This window comes from Temnothorax nylanderi, unplaced genomic scaffold (genome assembly GCF_030848795.1).
Source record: "Temnothorax nylanderi isolate EJ_2023f unplaced genomic scaffold, tnyl_v1.0 TNYL_tig0007_pilon, whole genome shotgun sequence".
NCBI lineage: Eukaryota > Metazoa > Arthropoda > Insecta > Hymenoptera > Formicidae > Temnothorax > Temnothorax nylanderi.
This window is the reverse complement of record NW_027249069.1, coordinates 1014548-1035967: the sequence shown is the minus strand read 5'-3', so window position 1 is coordinate 1035967 and position 21420 is coordinate 1014548. Positions and strand designations below refer to the sequence as shown.

The 21420-nt window shown below is 43.7% G+C and overlaps 1 protein-coding gene across 5 annotated transcripts in view; it reads left to right on the top strand.

The window, feature by feature from the left end:
- Positions 1-21420, top strand: part of LOC139780307 (uncharacterized) — a 258523-nt gene that overhangs the window by 160376 nt on the left and 76727 nt on the right. For all 5 annotated transcript variants that reach the window (XR_011720206.1, XM_071718941.1, XM_071718935.1 and 2 more), the window contains one exon: positions 14065-14113. Coding sequence is in view for 4 of the 5 variants with exons in the window: in XM_071718941.1 (XP_071575042.1) it covers positions 14065-14113 (49 nt within the window). In the remaining variant the exon portion in view is untranslated. The remainder of the gene's footprint in view (positions 1-14064; positions 14114-21420) is intronic.

Here is a 21420-nt window from a genome sequence, read left to right as displayed (position 1 = left end):
CGTGGATGAGGGAAAAAAAAGAGAACGGGCACGTCGAAGTGATGGGCGTTTACAGGCGGACGAGCAGTAATCCGTAGGTAACCCTTGTTAGTGACGAATCGCTACCTACCCTGATATCGTCTGGCACTCAATTAAACCTCCCGGTCCCTCCCCCTACCTTCCCCCGATTCGATTCGAGGAGTGACGATCGTGATTTTCTTTTTGGGAGCACGCGTGCATAAACATCCGCGGAGAGAGGATCGATCCTCTTGAGGCATCGCGACGCCCCGCGTAATTTGACGAATAACTATTGACGATTCTACGTTCAATGTTTGAAATCGGGATCGAACCAGACCGGAAACAATACTATATACTCAAGTTCTATATTTCCCATCTTTGATGAGGCTGCTTTAACAGGTATTGGCACGTGACTCCGTCTGTTCGGACGAGATAAGATCTCCGTTCGCGATCGGATTGGTTCGACCGGAATCAGGATTGGGTTGGACAAGACTATCGCGGTGTTGCGGCATTCGAGTGATGGCGGGACCCTCCCTCCGAAAGCTTTGAGATATCGGAATACACACGCGCGGTTTGGTGGTGGTAGAGTCGGTAGAGAACGGAGGGATAGAGGTGGTTAGATACACTGCTCCTACCGCTCCCCGCCGATTTCTGACTCGGCTTCACCGTGGATATACGCACGCTCTTTTCGTGTACATCCACCAGCCAGCCGTTACCACCCCTTGCCCTAGCCTCATCTTGAAGCCTCCTTCAGGTTTTTCCTTTCAGTGTTGCCTTATTGAATACCCCACGAGTGGAAAATCAGTTCAACCTACTTGAAAGGAGACGACCGAACCAGCTCACCCCCGCCGCCGCTCTTCCTCTCCCTCTCTCTATCACGTATTTCCCAGTCTTCGTTTTCCCCACAAACCTTACGGCCGAAGTTATCGCATTCAATGCGATTTCCCGCCGATCAAAATCGGATAGCGGAAGAAGCGCCTTGGGGGAAAAGAGAGGGAGGCCTTCAGACGAGCAACAAATTGTCGTATCGGATTTCCGGGTAAAGTGACTGTGCGATATATCCGCGTGCAGTAGCGATGTGCTTTTTTTGTGATCAATCAGCGATAAATGTGGTGGAATTTATCCTGCTGTTTCATGCGGATAACTGATTCCTAGATTGTACTTGTTACTCTCGATAATATTACACAGTTATACACAAATTTGGATTTGGTGTTATTCATAATCACGCATTAATGATTAGTTTCGTTACAATTCATTAATCTCAATTTATTACAGGAAGAGAAACGAGCATCAGCGATGTCTTTCGGGAGATCTCTCAACGTCGACGCGTTTAATAGATTGCCGGTTTAATATTTTTACCAGAAGAAGAGAGGAAACGCCGCTTTCCTCCCGTGGCATCGGCTGCTCGCGAATTGGAAGGGACTGCGTTTCCAAACGGCACCGCGAGCCGTCACGTTTGACGTCTCCATGTATCATCCGTCGGTTTCCATTACATGCGCGCTCATAATATCGTAGGGGATGCGAGATGACGCGAACGAGAAAAAGAGAGAAAGAGAGAGAGGGAGAGAGGGGGGGGGCAAGCAAACTCGCGCCGCGTTATAAGTGTATTCGAAGCGAACGCGCGCCGGTGGAATGAACAAAATAAGGGCGGAGGGAGAATGAGAGGGGGAGAGACGAGCGAGAAGAACCTTCGCGGTAGCGTGGATTTCTTTGCATAGGGAATTCGATCGTTTGTCATGTATACGCCATCTTGCCGTAAATTGCCGGGAAGAGCCGCGCTCTCAAAATTGCCCGTATGCATATTGGATGTTCGTATACTTCCTAGCGTAAATTCAATGCGCGATGTAGATATTTTTGGTGCACGTGGGCTGTGAGAAATTGCGATCGGTTGTTATTTGCCGCAATCTTGCCGCCACTCTTTGTTGCAGCTTTACGCGCGTGATTACCAATAGGGTGACTATAATTCCTTACTTCTCTGACTAGATCGCATAGAATCTTAAAATTTCCAAAATTCTATAAACGACATTGTCGTTAATGTGTAATTATAAGAAAGACAATAATATTAATTAAAATGTTCCTTATAGCGCGACGCTTTTTTTCTTTGATTTCTGAACCACTGTCGTCGAGCATTTCAAGCGCAAAAGGTGGAATGGTAGGGGGTGTTGGCAATAGGGCGAATACCACAAGCACTCGACCTGTCGCTCCTTGTTGGATATTTATTCGTTCGTTCGTTTTTATTTATACTCAAGGTCTCTGCGAGGGCCCATCTTATTTGCACCCGTTCACCCGCCGTTCGAACCCCTACCATCCCCGACAGGTCCTTTAAACGGCTGCCGCCGAGACTCGAAACCCTTTGCCGCCACCGTCGCTCTGAAAAAGGAAAAAATTAATGGACGCATTCGAATGAATTTTATTAATTGAATCGCGCGTAGGGCGCCGCGGTTCGACGCGGCTCGTACGACCCCTTTGTAAACGCGGGGTGACTTGTTGCAACCGCCTTTTAAGCTCGTTTCCCCCTATCGGATGGAAAAAGAGATGAACCAGCCGCCGATTGCCTTTTACTCGTTATCACCTTCTCGATGGTTACGCGATGAATTCTTACAGTAGATTTTTCACAATGCACGCACGTATCGCAGTATTTTATGCACTTGCGATCGTTTAATGCAAAAATGCAATGTTAAATTTTCATTCAGTGCATTTTCATTCTTTGAAAATCCAGTTAATTTGGAAGTAAAATATTTTACGAGTAACGCGAATCAACTTTTCTTCGTTTTGGACATATATCAGTTATTCTATAAACGTAAACTAATGTTTTTCTTTCGGAATGCGTCAGCTGTTCTATAAATTAACGAGTAACAAGGAAAAGTGGGCTTTGAGAGTCAAACGCGGTTAGTTGTGCGTGTGTTAACGTTATGTAACATTTAAATAATAAATAATTTAATACAAATTGTAAATCGCAAATTATAAATTACAAATAATTTAATACAAATTTTAAATGCTCTTGATATTAATTTTAATATCAAGAGTTTTTAGTTAATTATCTATAAATTTATTCTATACAAATTTATACTGTAAATGTTTTACGTTTGATCTCTTTTGAGATTAAAAGAAGTGAATATGAAGAGGAATAACAATGCACGCGCGAGTTGTTTTGCTCTGCGATAGCCAATTTGTAAAACACCGCTATTACTGCTATTTTTTGCGTATACTATTTTTCAGTACCCGATGTACCCGAACAGGTTTTGCAGAAACGTTGCGTTTGCATTTAACATACTTTTGAAGTATCCTTTAGTGGAAAGCGCGCGAAACTCGGTAGCCTCAGCATCGCTTTCCGCATTGTGACGTGACTGTGACGGATACGGTCCTCCTGGGTATTGCTCCACGATTCCATGCACGCTCATTAGATTAATCTCCGAGCTTCGTTGAAAGCTTGCTGCGACGGGCACGTTCAAAAAACAAGCGTGCACGGCGAATTCATCCCAGGCCGGACCGTCCAATGAATGCCCTCGAGCGGACATCGGTTGAGCGAAGACGCGAGTTATCATCGAAAGAGACGAGGAGAGACGGAGGGGGTCGGAGGGGAAGTGGCAGAGGTATCCAAGAAAGAGACCGGGAAGAGCGGAGAAAGATAGACAGAACTCGATGTACGCATGCTAAGTCATACCGCAAACGGTATGAGAGTGCAGGACGATGGAGGAGGAGAAAGAGGAGCGATAGGAGTCGGGGATGAGGTAGACGGAGCATAAAAGGAACACTAGTAGGTATTAATATTTAGCGTCTCTGAAGCCGCCCGCATTCAGGCAACTCCGCTGGATTTCCATCCCCGTCCCCCGTTACACACCCCCAACCTCCCCTCCGTTATACCACCGCCGCGGCCGCCGCCATCGACGCCAGCGTCGCGTCCCTTCCGCAGGCACCGATCTTCCCTTACCTCGCCTCCCCCTCCCCCTTGTGCACGTCTCTTTACGGTAAAATATGTAAATCTAACCAATATTTCTAAAGATACAGCGGCGTACACGCGGCGGGGGCTCTTTTATGACGGGGCAGAGCGCGAAACCCGCGGATACCGCGTTAGCGCGGTAGTGTGTGGGTACGTGTATGTGTACGTATATACATACACGTTTGTATATGACGGTATCTTCCTATGCGTGTATGTAAGGACCAACCTAAATACACGCAAACGTATATACATGTATAAACGCACACACATACGGCTGTTACACGGTGCCGTTGAGCAAGGGTGGAGGTAGACGCCTGTGGGTGGTGGTGTGTGTATGCGCGCGTGCGAGCTCGCGCGTGCAGATACACGCGTGTGTGTAAGGGCGAGTATTTGAATGGGGCTTGAATATCATCCATGAATATTTTGCAAGTTCCTATTTAAAAGAACGCGGAGCGCGGGCGCGAGCGCGAGCACGCGGTAAGATATGATACCGGGCGGCGGACCACCTCGAACACTCATGCGGGAGCGCAGAGACGATGGTATACGGGTACGAGAGGTACCTACTCGAGAAATCGATAGTAAAACCCGGAGGAGGACGTCTCGGCGAAATGGCGCTTGCAGTCGCGCACATTTTTATGTAGATATCGTTATCCGCTATCGCCAACGTTAATGGATTGCACCTTGCTTCTCATTGTTTTATGAAAATTTCTCAGTTCTTATACAAATATTCGTAGTTTCTTCTCACATTTTGACGCAATATTAAAGTGCCTACAAATGAACTGCTTTCCCACATCGTATCCACATGTGATACTATTTTCCTATATAGTATTATTAATAATTTGAATGGCTTTTTAATCAATAATTTAGTTCTATTGTCTGATATAATATTCTTTTTATCTCCTTATTTTTTCAATAGTACATGTGAATATGAGATATATTTCTTAAATGGCAAGCGCAAACGGCAACATAACGAAATGCGTAATTACAGCCGGCAATTCTTTAAGTCATTTCCCAACATCGATATGGCGCGCACGTAGTGTACGCGCCGAAAGATCCCCCAGTGAGGCTTTCTTATTCGAAGGGGGTAGCTAGGAAGGACGGCGCACCTTTCTCTCGACGGAGGCGGAGGCGGGAGGACCAATTTTCACGGCGGCGGGATATATCCGGAGGTCTCAGAGTACCGAAGGGTTGGCGGCAAAGATCACAAGTAATTGAATGGGGGAGAGAGAGGCGGTCCCGCTTCAACCCCCGTGAGTGTTCAACCAATTAATCCACTTCAGTCCCGGAGGCAGCCCCGCGAGTATCGAGCCGCCTTTTTTTCTCTATTACGCTGTAGACATAGTAAGACGTATTGAGATCGAAGGAGACACCTTTGGGATTTAAAACATCGACGCGTTTCCATCCCACCTTCCGTTCTTGCCTTATCGATCTTTTGTCGTTTCTTCTGTAACTTCTCTCCCGTCCCTATCTTTCCTTCGTATTTTCCACCAATTCTTGCTTACGTCTGTTAAATTTGCAGAAACAAAACAAAATATAATATATAATATATAAAATAATAATGATATACATGTTATACATAATGATATACATATAACTATGTACGAAATGCCGAATTGTAACACAGAAAATCTGTTGTTTCACATCGAGTTCCGAAACTCAAAAAACCTGCTTACACGCGTGCTCGATGCGTATCGTCCCAGATTGAAAATCTGGAACAGCGCTTCGACGGATAGCATCGTCTGGAAAGGCTCACGGTATCAAAGCGATCCCGCAACACCAATTAAGTCCCTTTCGAGCGAAATCGGGGATGGTCTAGCCAATAAAACAAAGTAAATCCTCGTCCGGTATAATCTTCGAGATAGAGAGATACGATGGGGAGGGGGAGGGAAGAGGACAAGGAGGGGTGAGTTGTCGGTCTCTCGGTACGAAAAGTAACGATTGCCAGGTACTCCTGAGATACGGCCAAAAGAGATTTTAACCAGAGACCCGTCGCAAATCCTGGATACGTCCCCTAATAATACTCAATTCCAATGTGGATTAATAGCGGTTTATTCCCTTCCTTCCTGTCCGCCTTCCTTTCGCCTGTCGCGTCCGCAGGGCCTCCCATACGAGCCGCGACTCGGAATCCTGAATTCCTATTAACGCCCTAGTAATTAAGTCGAGGAACTACTTAATCCTCCTCCACCGCGCGACTGATCCTGCGTAAAGTCGTTCTCATTTGAACTAACGAATCTACATTAGTATTTTGTATTTTGAGTTTATTGCTAACGAACGTCGTAGGGATTGATCTTAAGTGATTTGAGCATAATAGAGTGTTTTTTTCCGCGCTTCTTCAACGAATTTACGTCGAAACTTTTCTTATATCGACGTACAGCACACTGATGAGAAAAGACGAAGTTTACGGCGGACGGTAACGGGACGCGTTGTACAGATTGTCGAATCGGGAAAGGACAGAAGAGGGCAGCATGCTAATTTATGGCACCCTGGCGCTCCATTACGAATATTTATCCGCGGCGAGTTTAATCTAAACTTCGAGAGTCCTCCTCGTCGTCCTCTTCCTCGAGTCGCTCTCGTCCCCTCTTCTTGCAGAGATCGCCGCGGATTCCTTCCTTCCTTCCTTCCTTCCTTCCTGCCCTGCCCAGCCTTCCACGTCGTTCACCTCGTCGTTCTCGCTCCCGTAACGGAGAAACCCGGCGCCTTAACGACGTATTGTCTCCGCGACTTATCAAAACAATTCGTTGAACTACTACCCGTGCCCTCCGCCGCAACGAACATTGTTTCGCCCGCCGCTGATTAAACGAGCCGACGCCATTTTCGAGATTCGTCACGCGGTTACCTCGATAAGACCGTAATACTATAGTTTTCTTGATACATCGTAATGAGGACGATAAGACAGTTAACATTGATATGTTTTGTACGAATATTTAATTTAGTTTCAGGAAATTATCTTAGGAGAATTATTTTTATCGAGTTACCATATAGAAGTAACTATAATTATTTCATTAAAGAAACATATCACATGAATTGATGTATCCTGGATATTGTTAAATTGATATTTTATCATCAACAGAAAAATATATTTTCTTATTTATATCTTTAATTTTATCGCATATGTTTAATTTCGTGTATTTTCGGCTGCAACATATACTTTAATGTAAAGCGATGTTAAATGTCGTCCAGATCTTTTATAACATATAGTTTATTAATTAAGTAATAATGACATTGAAGGATCGTCCAATCATTACTCTTGTTTCATAGGGTATTCTTCGTCGAACATCCAATTACTCCGCATTTTACGTTTACGAGACAGACGTTTCATCACGTATGCGTAAGTTGCCGATCGAAGTGTCATAAGCAGGCTCGTAATATTCGCTCGACAAGATATAATAATCTTTCGAAGCGAGGAGAGCACGATAATTTCGTCGTCCCAACCATCGTTCCTCATCCTCCGTTTACGGTTATATCCTTATTTCTCGCCACCCCATTTTTCCGAAGCTCCTTTGCATATTAACAATATCGCTCTTCGAAGAGACGGAGTGGTTTTAGGATAAAAAATTATGGAGACAACCCAGCCGCCCTCGAATTTCCTCCATCTTTCCCACTTCGTTTCTCTTTCCGTTCCCTGTTTCGTCTCCTCTCCTCTCGTCCTTCCTCGCCATCTTAGGTCTCTCTCTTTCTCCTTTTCTCTTTTTTTTTACGATACTGCCAATTACACGCCCGTTTAAATTCACTATCCGACCGAGGCGAATACCCTCGATATAAATTTTTATCGTTCGCCACGGGGTTCTGCTCTCTGTACTTCCTCTTTCTATTTTATGACACGCTTCATCCCCGCGTCAGTTCGTCTTTTCCTATTTCTATTCTTGTTTATGTTTGGTGGAAAATTCTTAAACGTAACTTTATATACTTTCTGTAAGTATTTGATTCCTCACACTCCATCCAGGTGCCGAAAATTTTCTTAGAGTAATTATTTAATTATATACGCTCAAATTTTCTTTAAAAAAACTATTGATGAAAATAATCAAATTATCGAAGTTGTCGACACCGTCAGTCGATTGAATTTAAAGTCGGTCTTTCGAAACTGAGGCATGCGCGCATGTTTGTCGCGTTTCTTTAATACAGTGTCAACCCTCCGCCCATCCCCCGAATGTTACCCGGCGAATGTAACAAAGTACTCGAAGAGGAAGGTTTTCGAGGGTGATATTACTCTGTAATAGATATTACGTTCTACCTGCTCGCATATTAGATTTTAATATAGAAGATACGAGAGAGCGGCGCTGAATACTTTTTCCTTTGTGAAAAATTCACGTCGGCTGCAACTTTTAATACGTAATACCGTCGGCAGGCGCGCCGCGTCGTTTGCGAGCGTATGCTAGACGAGCGCATACGTATGCTATCGAACGTAGGAGAGACGTAGGCGAGGTATACTTATGGAACTCTCGCGCTATCACTTCGCCGAGAGTGCCCGTCGCTCTTTTTTTGTATACCCCGACGAATTTAATTCAGCCACGTTATTTTCCGTCGGGAACCGTTTCTCGATTTAGATCGCAGGTCGTTACTGTATATTTTCATCGATGTTCCATTATTTTCAGCAATTGCATTAATTACTCTCGGCGTGTCATTTCATAAAAGTGCGATATGTGAGTTAACAAGTGTGGAAATAGACGGATAAGTATATATTTGAAGAACATTTTGTCAGAAATAGGTATATATGTATATCACACAGAATATAATTTAGTACATAGATTTTACCATGGAGAACTTTTTCAAAACTGGCATATTCTAAAAGAAGTATTACAGATTAAGAATGAAGCTTATAATACTCTACTTAATTTTCGTCTAAAATAGAAATTTTGTATAATAAAAATTTAAGCTGGTAACCAAATTTTGATATTTGTACGGTCTAAAACTTGATGCAAAATAAAAATCTTACAGTAAAATAAAAATCAATGATATCTTTAATAAATTGACATTTTAAAAAGTATATGTGTGATCCGCACGGCTATTTTGACTACTGAGATGTATCAGCGGGTTGACGGAATATGTTAGGACTTCTCTTTCGCCGTATATGCAAGTCAGTGGAAGTAGTCACGATGCGACGTGTCTCTGACGCGTTGAAGTTAAGTGGATGCGCCTTGACGAAGTCGATCTAATTAACTTCGAGGCCTCTCACCCTTCGGCCTAAATATCGCCTCCTGTCCTAAATGCGGATCAGTGAATTGCCAGAGACGCGGTTACGGCGGGAGAAAGGGCTGACGTCGCCGTGGAAGCTGGAGGCCAAAGCGCGGGGGTGCTACATAAGGGGTTGTTTTAACGAAACCAGCTTCTCCATCCACCCTCGTCGCAGCCTGCTTAAACGTAGACAGACGCGCGTGTGGATTTTACTGGCGCGTGTAAAGCGGTTGTCTGTTCGGTTTATTTGTAATCAACGCGATCGTGCCTCGACAAAAGCGAAATATAGCAACGCTAAATGTATCTGACGTTTCTGCGAGTTTATCCCAGCTCTATCTCTTCGGGAGTACATAAAAATGTATCAAAGTTAGTCTTACGTTGAATAAATATATTATTAATAATTACATGATTATTAAACCTCGAGCTGTAAATTTGATGAATGTGCGAAGGAAATTTTATAAAAGTTAATGAATATAATAACGATGAACTGCTACAGTTGACATAAAAATATATGTTATCTATTTTCTTTCCTATAAATTTCAAAGAATCATCTTTCTTGGATCAACTAGCTTTCGAGATATCACCAAATCTCTTTTTCGATTTGATGAAGGCGACATCAGGAGGCTTTTAGTATTTATGAAAGTGCAGATGCTCCACATTCTATTGAGGTTTCTCGAAGGGGAATGGTCGCGCTTGTCTTGTTCTCAATCGAATTCTGTTTTCTCGGCTACGGAATTCCTAAGACGCTCGACGTGCCCACTTCCAGGTTTACGATACGACAGACCCTCTTTTGAGAGAGAAATTCAGATTCTTCGCGTACCAAAATACGGAAGTACCAGAAATGCCCTAATCTACCTTGTATCTTATAAAATAATATAGATTTTGTGATGGTTTGATGTAATATAATTTTATCGTTTTATTCGTACAATTTGTAATACAAACAATAGTTGTGTAGCGTTTCACTGTAATAATGGCTAATCGTTATGGTATTTAGATTTGAAACTTTCACGATTGCTACAAAGAGGAATGTAAACTCGATAAGGGTTTCGCCACGTAATCACGCGTTATCCGTCGCGAATACCAACAGATTCCCAAGACGTTCGTACCCGTATCTCAGCTGACCCGTTTCCGATGACCAACCGCGATTCACAGGGAAATACAAATTCTTCCGGCCATCGGGCGAATTCCAGCGTACGGACTATTGAAAATACCACTTTGACGTGACTGCACGCTCGAAGACAATACCGCCAGCGGTAACGTTTCGAGTTTCGTTTTCGCCTGGCATTTAATGTAAAATAATGTAAATGCCGTATCGTCTTTCGCGGTGTGAGCGTAATGTTTTATCTCGCAAAGTGCGAATAGAAGTCTACGGATATCATCCTTCTTCCTGTAATTATTTGACAATGCACAAATAACACGCTTAAATAAAACAAGCTTTCTCTTTATTTATTCGTAACGCGAATACATTTGTATTGCACGCATTAATATAACGTGATACCACTGATGTATCTTTAATGAATACATTTTTTTCCATAATAGAGTCACATTGATTTCTCTGCTGTTGCGATTACGATATCTTTTCAAGTTATTATCGAGATCATCATTGGGAGTAATCAACTGCGAGATTTGATGAAATCAAGTCTTGTTTGGAATTGTACTTGGCGGAAAATCGGGAACGTTTCGCGAAGCTTGTGAATGCAGATGCTGACACACCCACGCCACTGAGCGACGCGATATCGCGAATTCGGATTCGACGGTAGTAAACCAGCACTAAATCTTGAACAATCAAACGTCCATTGTTTGCCTAGGTCTGTCAGTCGACGGAATACCGATTCAGCGATTACGCTGTGAGTATATCCGCAGACGCATCGACTGTACACACGCAACACCGACTTGTGTTCTTCGTATAATATATACGTGTATATATTTATGTAGATACGTACACAGGGTGCGCCGTTTGTACACAATATTGTATAAATTACATTTCCCGAGCACTAACATATTGACAGACACAATATTTATCACGGTAATAGTAAATAACAAATTTTGTTAACACATGAAGTATCCGCTACTTTGAAAAAAGTAATATTTATTAACGTTTAACATCTTCTCCCATACATTTCTAAAGAAATCATTGAGTGCTAATTAGATAAGTTATATATGATAGATTAGCTGGATAAGATAGAAAAGTACTGAACATAGCATATACACCTTGTATATCTACACATAGCTCGGCGTCGTTAAATCGCATTTCTCCATCGTCCCTGCTATCGTGCAAGTGTAGCGCGTGGCGCGATCACAATGGTGAATTTGACTGCTTTTGATTTGAAGGGAAACAATGGAGGCAGTCACTACTTACTTGCGCTGTTATTTCGCCGGCGCTGCCGGCTATAATATTCGTAGGTGATTGCATACGCTCGCGAGGACGAGGATGGGGCTCGTTGCACTTTTATCGCCGGCACGATCTGCCGGAATGGAGGTGCGAACATTCTGGTTAACAGACATGGGCTTTATATGCTCGTCAGAGATGAATTTGTTATTAACCGCCGACTGATTGTAACGCGAAGATCCAACGTTACCGCGATCAAACTGAACAGACGTCGATATGTTCGATTTTCCGCTCGTTAATCAGATTACGTTTATAGAATTTTATAATTTTGATATTGATTTTTTCCTATACATTACAGCCCTTTGTATGCACGAATTGAAATTCACAACTTGTTTAGCATGTCGCTGAAGTACCTATCATAATTTATGATACATTATTGATTGTTTATTATACGGGAGGTAGCCGTATTCGCCTCGCATCGTTGTTCTTAAGAGATCCCAGCCAAATCGGCTTTGCCGATCGCGACGGCCGCGGCGGAATCTACATCGCTCTTTGTGCCGGGCTCGGCGCCGACGCGTGACACAAGAACGAGAAAGAGCGCGGAGCAAGAGAGATGGGGTAGGAGTGGGAGGCCATTACGTAGACGTAATTCAAAAGCGGGAACGTATGCTTCATTTATTAAAGAGATTGCCTCGAAAGATTGCTGTTTCGCGCATGGCTACGTCTCCTGGCGCTGCCTTGCTTCCCTTCAGCCACGGTCGCTGGCTCCTACGCAGCCGTCATCATTATTGTGCCGGTGCCGCTGCAGCAGGCATTCGAATTACGGCGCGTTTATATTCAATTTGTTTCTAGAAATTACAATTTGTTGGGAATTGGCGCGGCAGACGACGCCAAGGAGCTGCGAGCTGCCCTCCTTTTCGCTCACCTTCGAGCCCTCGGCGATCGTTGCTCGCCTGGTTGAGTCATCTGTGCCATTCGATTCGACGGTTCGAAGATATATGTCAAACATAAAATTGATTTCAATAATACATAAGAGCTAATTGAATAAGAATTTTATAAGAATAATTGGAAATTTGATAATTAATAGCTTTAAGTGTATATGTATAATATTCTTCTATTAATTTTAATATAATTAGGTAATTAATTTATAAGTCAACGGTGTGTGCGAAATGATCAGTTTGGTTCGTAATTATGATTACAAGCATCTTTTATTAGCAATTACGATTAACTTAGCTTTTACAAGAGATCGTAATTTCTCAGACCTTTAAAATGACTTTAATTTATTTATATAAATAATTGCTTCGCGATATCAGGTATAAAATATAATTTTACCTATATATATATAGAGAGACACATTTCACTTTAATTATCTAGATTTAAGTAAATTGAGTAAAACAATGAAGTTAGATTTAATGTTTCTCTATTGCATATGAATCGTGTTTAAACGGCGCGACGCCAGTGTCATTCACTTATATTCTCACCTAGTCTAACTATAAGACGCGCGGCGGGAATAGGAAGGTTGATTCGAGGGTCGCCCATCGAAGAGAGAACACTCGGATGATATATGGAGACAATATGGTCTCATATTTCTGTCGCTGTCGCGGCAGGATTAAGCTTATACTCTTTCGCGACCGAATATCTTCGGCAGTTGTCGTATACTCTACTGTCAGCACCCCACAGAAATCTATCCGCGCCCTCCCACTCTCTGCGTTTGCACCCTCTGGTATTTTTGGCAGCGACGAAAAAAAAAAAGATAATGGCAAGTGATAAATAACGGTGCCAATTCGAGCCTATAATGTTTATTTCTATATACATATATAAATGGATTTTCCTATTATAGCTTTATTACAATTGAAGTGAAGCTCGAATTGTAATCATATAATTTTGTAAGTTAAGAGAGATAAATATGGGAGTGGAAAAATATTTTTTTCATTCTTCTGAACAAATGATTGATATCTAGGTTTTAGCTGTTTCCAAAAGAAATTTTCCTTATTCATTGCTGTTTGCGAGACTCATACGTGGCTATATGCAGATAATACAACATAGTGCGACAAAGACTCGTGGCAACGTTCTTTCCTTTGTTACGTTCTCTTATCGGGACAGAGAATATGAAGGAGAAACGCGAGAGAAGGCGAACGAAAAGAGATGGCTCTTTGTATCGATATACTGCAGCTACCCTCATTTCTCTCGTCTCTCTTTCTCTCCTTTAATGCCGCGGTATCTCGCAATCACGTCCTCGTCTGCTCCTCGTCAGCTGGTAGACGGCCATTAGTGGTAGGGTAAAAGCTATTGGAAGCTCGCGGGATCTTTGAAAGGGTGCAGATGACGATTTCGGTAGCACTGTGTCCGCGCACTTCGCTCACGAACCTTCCCCTCCATCTCTCATATCGCGATTGCATCCGCATATTTTTTATTCGCGGTATATATTTATATTCGCGTATTTTTAATCATATTTTCAATTTTATCACAACATTTTATTGGAATGTGCATTGCATATTAATATTTCTGTCTATAAAGAGCGCGATGTATGATTAAACTTTAATTATAATTCGTCTGAAGGGCTGTTTTGTAATTACATGTTTGGAACAAAAAAAAAGTAATTCATTCGTCCTATTTCTACTTGCAGGCGACCGGTTACTGTCACTACACAGATCGACGTTCGTCTACGTCATTAGGTGAGTAAGTACAACGGCGTAAATCACGTAACGTTGTTTTATTGCCGTACCGTCGATCGCGCCGATTACGCAACGAGCTCGTAGCTAACTGGCGATGATGTATGCCTGATAATTGCCGATTTCAATCTACTGAAACAGCCTGCTAATAAATAATTTAATGCGCCGGGTTTTCGTGCATCGCTGATTCCGAGCGATGCACAGTCGGTCGGTCGGTCGGTCGGTTGCATGCCGTGCATTGATAGGTACAATGCGACGTGATTGTACCAATCATGCGATATTATAATCAATAATACACGCTATTAAACCCTAACTATGCACGACTGCTACCGCTACTAATACAGGCTATGCACCGCAGCGCCATTAAGGCTGCAACGGTTCTCATCCCGTCGCTCGAATTCGTCGCGAAGAAGTCCGTCGTCGGTATCGATGAGCAACGAAAACGGTGCCTCGAACGTTTAATCCGCGACGTGACGGCGCGACGCGAGACTCGTTGGAATGACGTAAAATTATCGTGACGCGAGGTCACGCAGTCAAATCGAAAATAAGACGGGACGGTGAGAGCCGCTGGGTAAGATCAAGTAAATAGAAACAGGCAGTGCCAGTCAGTGCTCGGCGGAACGCAGCATGAGACCTTTGAACGTCCGCACTGTCTTTGCGTTTCTGTGGATCGTAGAGCATAGAGGATCAACGAAACGCGCGCCGCGGCGATAAGCGTCACGTGCAACTGGATACCGAGTCAATCGATCACGGCGATATGCGTTTGATTAACGTATTATAAGAGGTCGGCCGTGCACGCAAGTTTCGCCGTGATATACCCTGCCGCAGGATAATGAGACAAATTTAAACTGTGGGACACTTAATCGGCAGACACTAATTATTTTTAATATGATTCGTACGTCTGGCAAACGGATGTTGCATTATAGATAAATTCGCGGGTAGACAGACTCGCGAGCGGCGTAACGTTTTTAATACCAGAGGAGCGTTTCTGGTCTGGCTCTCGGGCCGAGAAACGAAAACTCTCTTCAATTATTTGTCTTCCTCGCTTCCGCGCAACGAGAAGTTTTCCCAATGGCTCTCCAGGTTAATACTTCCGAGGGACTTAATACTCTTTGTACCTATTTATGACTGCGAGACGGAATCGCGGGCACGTAATCTTCCATTATAATTGACCTTTCCGCCGTTACTCGTTGTTCCGCGAGTAGGTGCGGGGTAGGGATAGGGAAAGGGGTCGTCCAAGACCTCGTCGTAGGCGAGGGGGTCGTCGCCGGGCGAGGAGCGGGAGAAGAGAAGTCAGTCGGAGAATCGCACCCTCCGTCTTCCCCGCGGGTGCACCGCGCACGCCGGGGTACGCGTCGGTCGGTATTTATTTTACAAAACGTTTCTTCCTCACTCTTCCGGCCGCGCCCGACTTAATTTACCACCCGAGGTATTAATTATAAAAAAGTCGTAACTAAATGCCCAGCAGGACGGAGTTACGCGCCCGCCGCGCCGGTCCGCGCGGACGCGGCTTTAATTTTCCTATTTGTCGGGGAAGTTAGCGTCTGAGCGAGCGCGGAAATCATTAGCGAAGTAAAAACCGGCTCCCACGCGACTTCACCAATACCAAAGCGACGGACGGCGGGGCGGCCACGGCCTCCCTGCCTCCCGCCTCGCTTATAAGGCGCGATGTCGTTACGCTTTACCTCGCGAAATTGAATTTGGGATTCTCCGCTCAATGCGGAGATAAAACCGCGTTACGTGCGCCGCTGGAAAGTCGCGCGCGAAGTGGGGCCGTCAATTAATATGCGCGACGACCAACTTCTTTCTGATACACTCTCTCTTTGTATCGCGGGGAAACACTTTGCGAAATAATGAAATAAAATATCAAGTCGCATACACTGTTGAGCGATCACGTCACGCAAATTAAAGATATTAATGATCTATAATTACAAGGGAGATCGTTTAATGTATACTCGTCGACTGTAAAGTACATGCTTTCGTTAACTGTGACGATACTGTATCTCTTAATGATACGTATGACTAATAATAACTGTAATCAAAATGAGAGACGTGTCGCTCCTCGTTCCTCGCTCCTCGTTGACGAATCTTCTCGAAGGCGGAATGGCGAAGGGGCCGAGAGAAGATTGGAAAGAGAGACGAAGATCCAAACGCGACAACGAGAGGCCGCGCGTCGCTCCTCGCTCCTCGTAAATAAATAATTAGAATCTCCCTTCAACGTCTCTGCAGTACGTTTCCTTTTTTTTTCTTCTTTCTTTACCCTCCTTACACGACTTCGCCTTCCCGGGCAGTGAATGGCAGTGATTGGCAGTTAATGACGATGCTTCACGGACTATCCTCCACACCTCCGATATCCACCGCTTTCCGCCAGAACGAGTGTCCCTCGTAATTTCTATCGAGACGGTCGTGATTTTATTCTAGAGGACATCGCTTCTCGAGACACGGCCAATTTCTCCCGGGACCGTCGACGAAAAATCCGTCGACGCTGTAGAATCGCGTTAGTCGGCAAAAAAATTGCATTCACGATTATTTATTTCGTTGATGAGCCACTTACGTATTTTTGTTCTATATCCTATAATCCGCTCACTTTTTACGAGTATCTAACGAATGCATTTTATGTCGAGAAATAGCTAAATGTATGTGTTTTGCAATTTTGATTAGTAATGGATGGAATGTTAAAATTTCTATCAGATACATTTATCGATTATTCATTTAGCATTTTATACTATTATGAATATAACTATTATGTATGACACTAATTACATTCTAATTCGTGAAAGTCTTATCCCATATACAGAGAAAAATATAATAGAAATTATAAATTTCATATTTAACATTGTAAAATAGCTTGGCTCTTATTCTGTGTTTCGAATATGCCAATACAAATTCAAATATATCAATTTCGACCCCTTGGAGGACCTAAGTTTCCCGTTTTGTCATCAGTAACGCGGCAATTGTACAGCTTCTCGTGGTAGGCGACCATAGATACTCGCAGCCCGTCGTAACAGCGGCACTCCTCGACCACTCGGGGAATAAAGTACAACAATACAAATCGTGAATTGTGTTCGGCAGGCCGTCGGGGGCCGTCGACGAACAGCGGCAGCCTATTTACTCGGATAACGATGCTCCGGTTCACGTCGAATTGGCCCTCCCTGGTCTCCGCGCGCGCGTCTCCGCTCCGTCCTACTCGCCGCTCGCTCCTTCTCGCACCGATCCTGTCCTCCTCTCTTGGCTCTCTCTCTGTCCGCCCTCGCGACCCCATTGTTCCACCATAAAAATGTCAGTTTCGCGAATCTATAGTCAGTCGTTCACAAAGAGGACAATGAAGGATGTATGGAAATAGCCAGATAGGCTGCCACCCGAGCCTCTACGCCGGGCACAGCCACTCGAATGCGCTTGTCGTGCACATTTAAACGACAGTAATGAACCATTGTTGAGAATTATCAGTCCTATGTCGCGGAGCTCGCTCGCTAATTATCAGCGGAGCGCTGTATGCGCCACGTCGTCGTCGGCGGGCCCAGTCATCGCGCTCGACTACTTTCTTGCTCCTCCTGTCGCTCGCTCCCCCGGCATGCAATAAGACTTTTATTCGTGTCACGCGAGAACCGCTCTCTCGTGTAAAGTGCATCTGCCTCGCTTTTAGAGGCGAGGCTTTATTGCGGGCTGTACGCGGCAGGAATTGAAGTGGGCGCGTGAGGGGTAGAGAGAGAAAGACAGACAGAGAGAAAGAGAGAGAGAGAGAGAGAGAGAGAGAGGAGAGAGAGAGAGGGACAGAGAGAAGAGGCGGGCTTCGTCTACCAACGCTGATAATTAGACAGAAGATGTGGTGAGAGGCGGTAGATCGTGTAAATGCCTTGTTGATAGTCGTTCGTTAATCACGCGAATGTGCATTATTGTCGAGCGGAGTTATCTCTCCCCGACTCGGATTTTCCCAGTTGTAGGACGTTCGCGGGGGAATCGATTCCGGATAAAAGATGGAAACTTGTCGCGCAGCTGCCGAAGCGTTGGAGTTAACTTTAGCGATAAGAGAAAAATCCCAAAGTGCCTCGAGAGTCGAGCGTCTTTGATTTCACTTTAATTTAACTTTATCGGGAGTCGGTCAATAGTAATGTCCCTAATTGCTTGTCGGCAAATTCTGGCCGTCGCCAGAATTTTATTGAAATTCTTGCCAGACTTTCTTAATTCAACAATCCGATTTCCGCTTTCGCCTTCGCAAGTTAACGCGATATTTCAGTTGCGTCATTTCAATTGTTACGTGATCGGCGCTACAAATAAATTTTCTATAATTATATTATAGTCTTTTCTAATCACATTATTACTTGAATCTATAGAAGAAAGCAATAAATATTATTACGCGTAAATTAATTCTACGTTCCCAAGATTGCATACTAGATATTTCATATATACTGTTGATTTTTATCTAGAAGAAAATTCGTTACTCTTCCATAATTAATACCTTGACGTGGAAAGAGTACGGTCTAATCTGATAATAAAATCGGCTGCTGCTCTGCTTCCACGGCGTATAATTTCACAGCAGTTCGTAGGCGCGCTTAAGACTCACGCGTTCCTACTCTCCCTTCTCATGCAAACGATTTAATCGACCGATCGCCATTTCCAGAGAGGGTCCCTCGCGGTCCGATTCGAGTCGGCTCCTCTACCGTGAAGAGCAAAGAGGAAGCGCGGCGCGCAGCTTAGCGTAGGGTCGGCCGATCGGACGGATCTCCAACGGCCTTATCTTAATTATTCCGAAAAGTTAATTAGTTTTTTCCTCCCGCCTACCCCACGGAAACCCTTTGAACGTTTCCGCGTCTGACGTGGACCTTGCGTTCAAGGAGAATCTCGGAATGAGAACGACCGTCCAATCGCGCCGCCACCCGAGCGCACCGGCCGAGTAATTCGTTGGACGCTCCCTTTTGTGCCTTTAATTATTCTCTCGCCTGAAAGGCGAAAAGGAACACACACGTACGTGCACGCACACAGGTACGGCGCGTGCCGTACGTTCTCATATCATTTTTCGACGTATTATCCTCTCGCGTATTATCTGTCGTTTATTGATGCGCTCGCCAGATGGAATATTTTTGTACCACTTATATTAAATTTTTCTGAAGCGTATTTAATTCATTTAATTTTATTATTATTATTAATATAGAATATATAAACGCGTAAATTAATCTTTTTATTAACTATATCTGTATCACAATCCGTTTTATATAAACATTCATAATTACGATAGCCATATACATAATATAATTTGAATTACTGTCTACATTTTTTAAATATTCACGGATACAGCCACCTTTTATAAAAAAATATGGTCTCATATGAGAATTACATTTGTAAATTAAATTGATAGAAATATTCCACCGAGAAATTTTTCATTCGACTGATTTCTCGTGCAAAAAAGGTTCTCTCTCGTATTAGTTACTTCTATCTTTATGCGGTCATCGCGTTACATCGCGATCGTCATTAATTGGCATAATAAAACACTTTAATCAACGCAAACAGCTCAAACAAGACGATTTCGTCGCCCCCGTAAACCAACCGTTTCACCGTGCGTGCACACGACCGTCCGTAGGGAGTAAACAGGTGTCGGCGGACGGCCGTACACGCCGTTTACACGAGCGTCACCCCTTGCTCGCGTGGATGCAACACCGAGGGGTAGAAGCGAGAATCGGACCGAATGGGGTGTGAGGGAGAGAGCACCGCGTTTGACAGTGGCGAATTTTTTTTTGTCCCGCTGAAAGAAAGTGTAATTAAGCCGGAACAATGACGAATGTCAACGCGTGTCACCGTCCACACGCCTATTCGCGTATAACACGCGTTATACGTGTGCGCGATGCTTAGCATATTTGAGGCCTCTATGTCGCTATGCAAATGATTATACACGCCGGATTACAACCAAGATGATGATAAAAGAGATCATCTTTTTTATCACTGCTCGAAACGCATTGTCTCGTACAGTAAATGGGCGACGAGCACCCGATGCATTGTCAATTATGCAAATATTTTTCAAGATGCGATTTAAAGAATACATTTTTATTTGTTAGATTTAGTAGTCTAATCTTCATTATAAGCTTAAATAAATTTATAATTGAAAAGTTATCAAATATAATTTTAATTGACTTAATGACATAATGACACTTGAAAATTATCGTATAAGTATTTAGGTATCAAGGATTTGCCAATGAAATAATTATCGAATAAATAATTTTGTAAATGATGAGTTGATTAATATTGTTATTGTAATATCACATAAGTATTGTCTAAAAAATGCTGTTTCCTATAGAGGGTCCACAATGTCTGTCTGACAACAGTCATATAATGAGAATGCTGCGAAGATTTCCGATATCTATGTAGTATATGTATACGTGAATGATAAGTGCAGCAGTGGTTAGTGCAGCATATGGCGCGCAATGCGAGCAAGGGAGCCAAGCATGATTACAGTCACGTAGCTAAAGTCAAAAAGCATTTCACGTTATCGCGACGAGGATTCTTCCCCGGACACAACAAAGAGCGTTTTTAGAATATTGATATCGAACTTGCGAGAGTGCTCGTGGAAGAAATAAAGATATTTGGGCTGTATAGAGCTCGTACTGTATTTCGACATATGCAGTATCTGATAATTATCATTACATTATTGAAATATTATGTGCGCATAATAAAGAGAGAAATATTATGTTCTTCAACTAGCGGTCTTTTGCTTCTTATTACTTTTTTAAACTAAAAAAAAAATGAAACAAGCAGGAAAGAAAAAATGGAGAAATGAGATTAATGTTTTTTAGGTCGCACGTCTCACGTAGCAGTAAATAATCTTCTATTAGTGATAAACTTCTATCGACGCGTTGCAGCGGCATTTCGTTACCAGCGCGAAGTGTCTGCGTGCAACGTGGCATATTACGTGACGCGAGCTACCTTTTCGCCTTGATGCGACAAAGGGCGTTTTTAGGATATTGGTATCGAAGCCACCGAAACAGAAAGCGAGAACGCGCGTCACAGTCACATCGGGCGAGAGCGGGCTTTTCGCGCGTACGCGCACAACTCGGCGACGATGTGAGCTTTCGCGTTCTCTTTTTTTCCGCCGTTTCTCATTTTTTCTCCACTCCTCCCTTTCGGCCACGGTCGCGTCGCGCGTCGTCTGCATGCTCGCTCTTTTCGTGGAGCGACGCACTCGCAAAAGGTTCGACTCTTGCCAATCGCGAAAATCGCTGGTGCTCCCGGCCTCTTTTAACGCCCCACATCGGCGCGAATGCCTCTGGAGAGTGCTTTCGTGGGTCGGCTACGTCGAATAACGCCGCCAGGGAGATACGCAA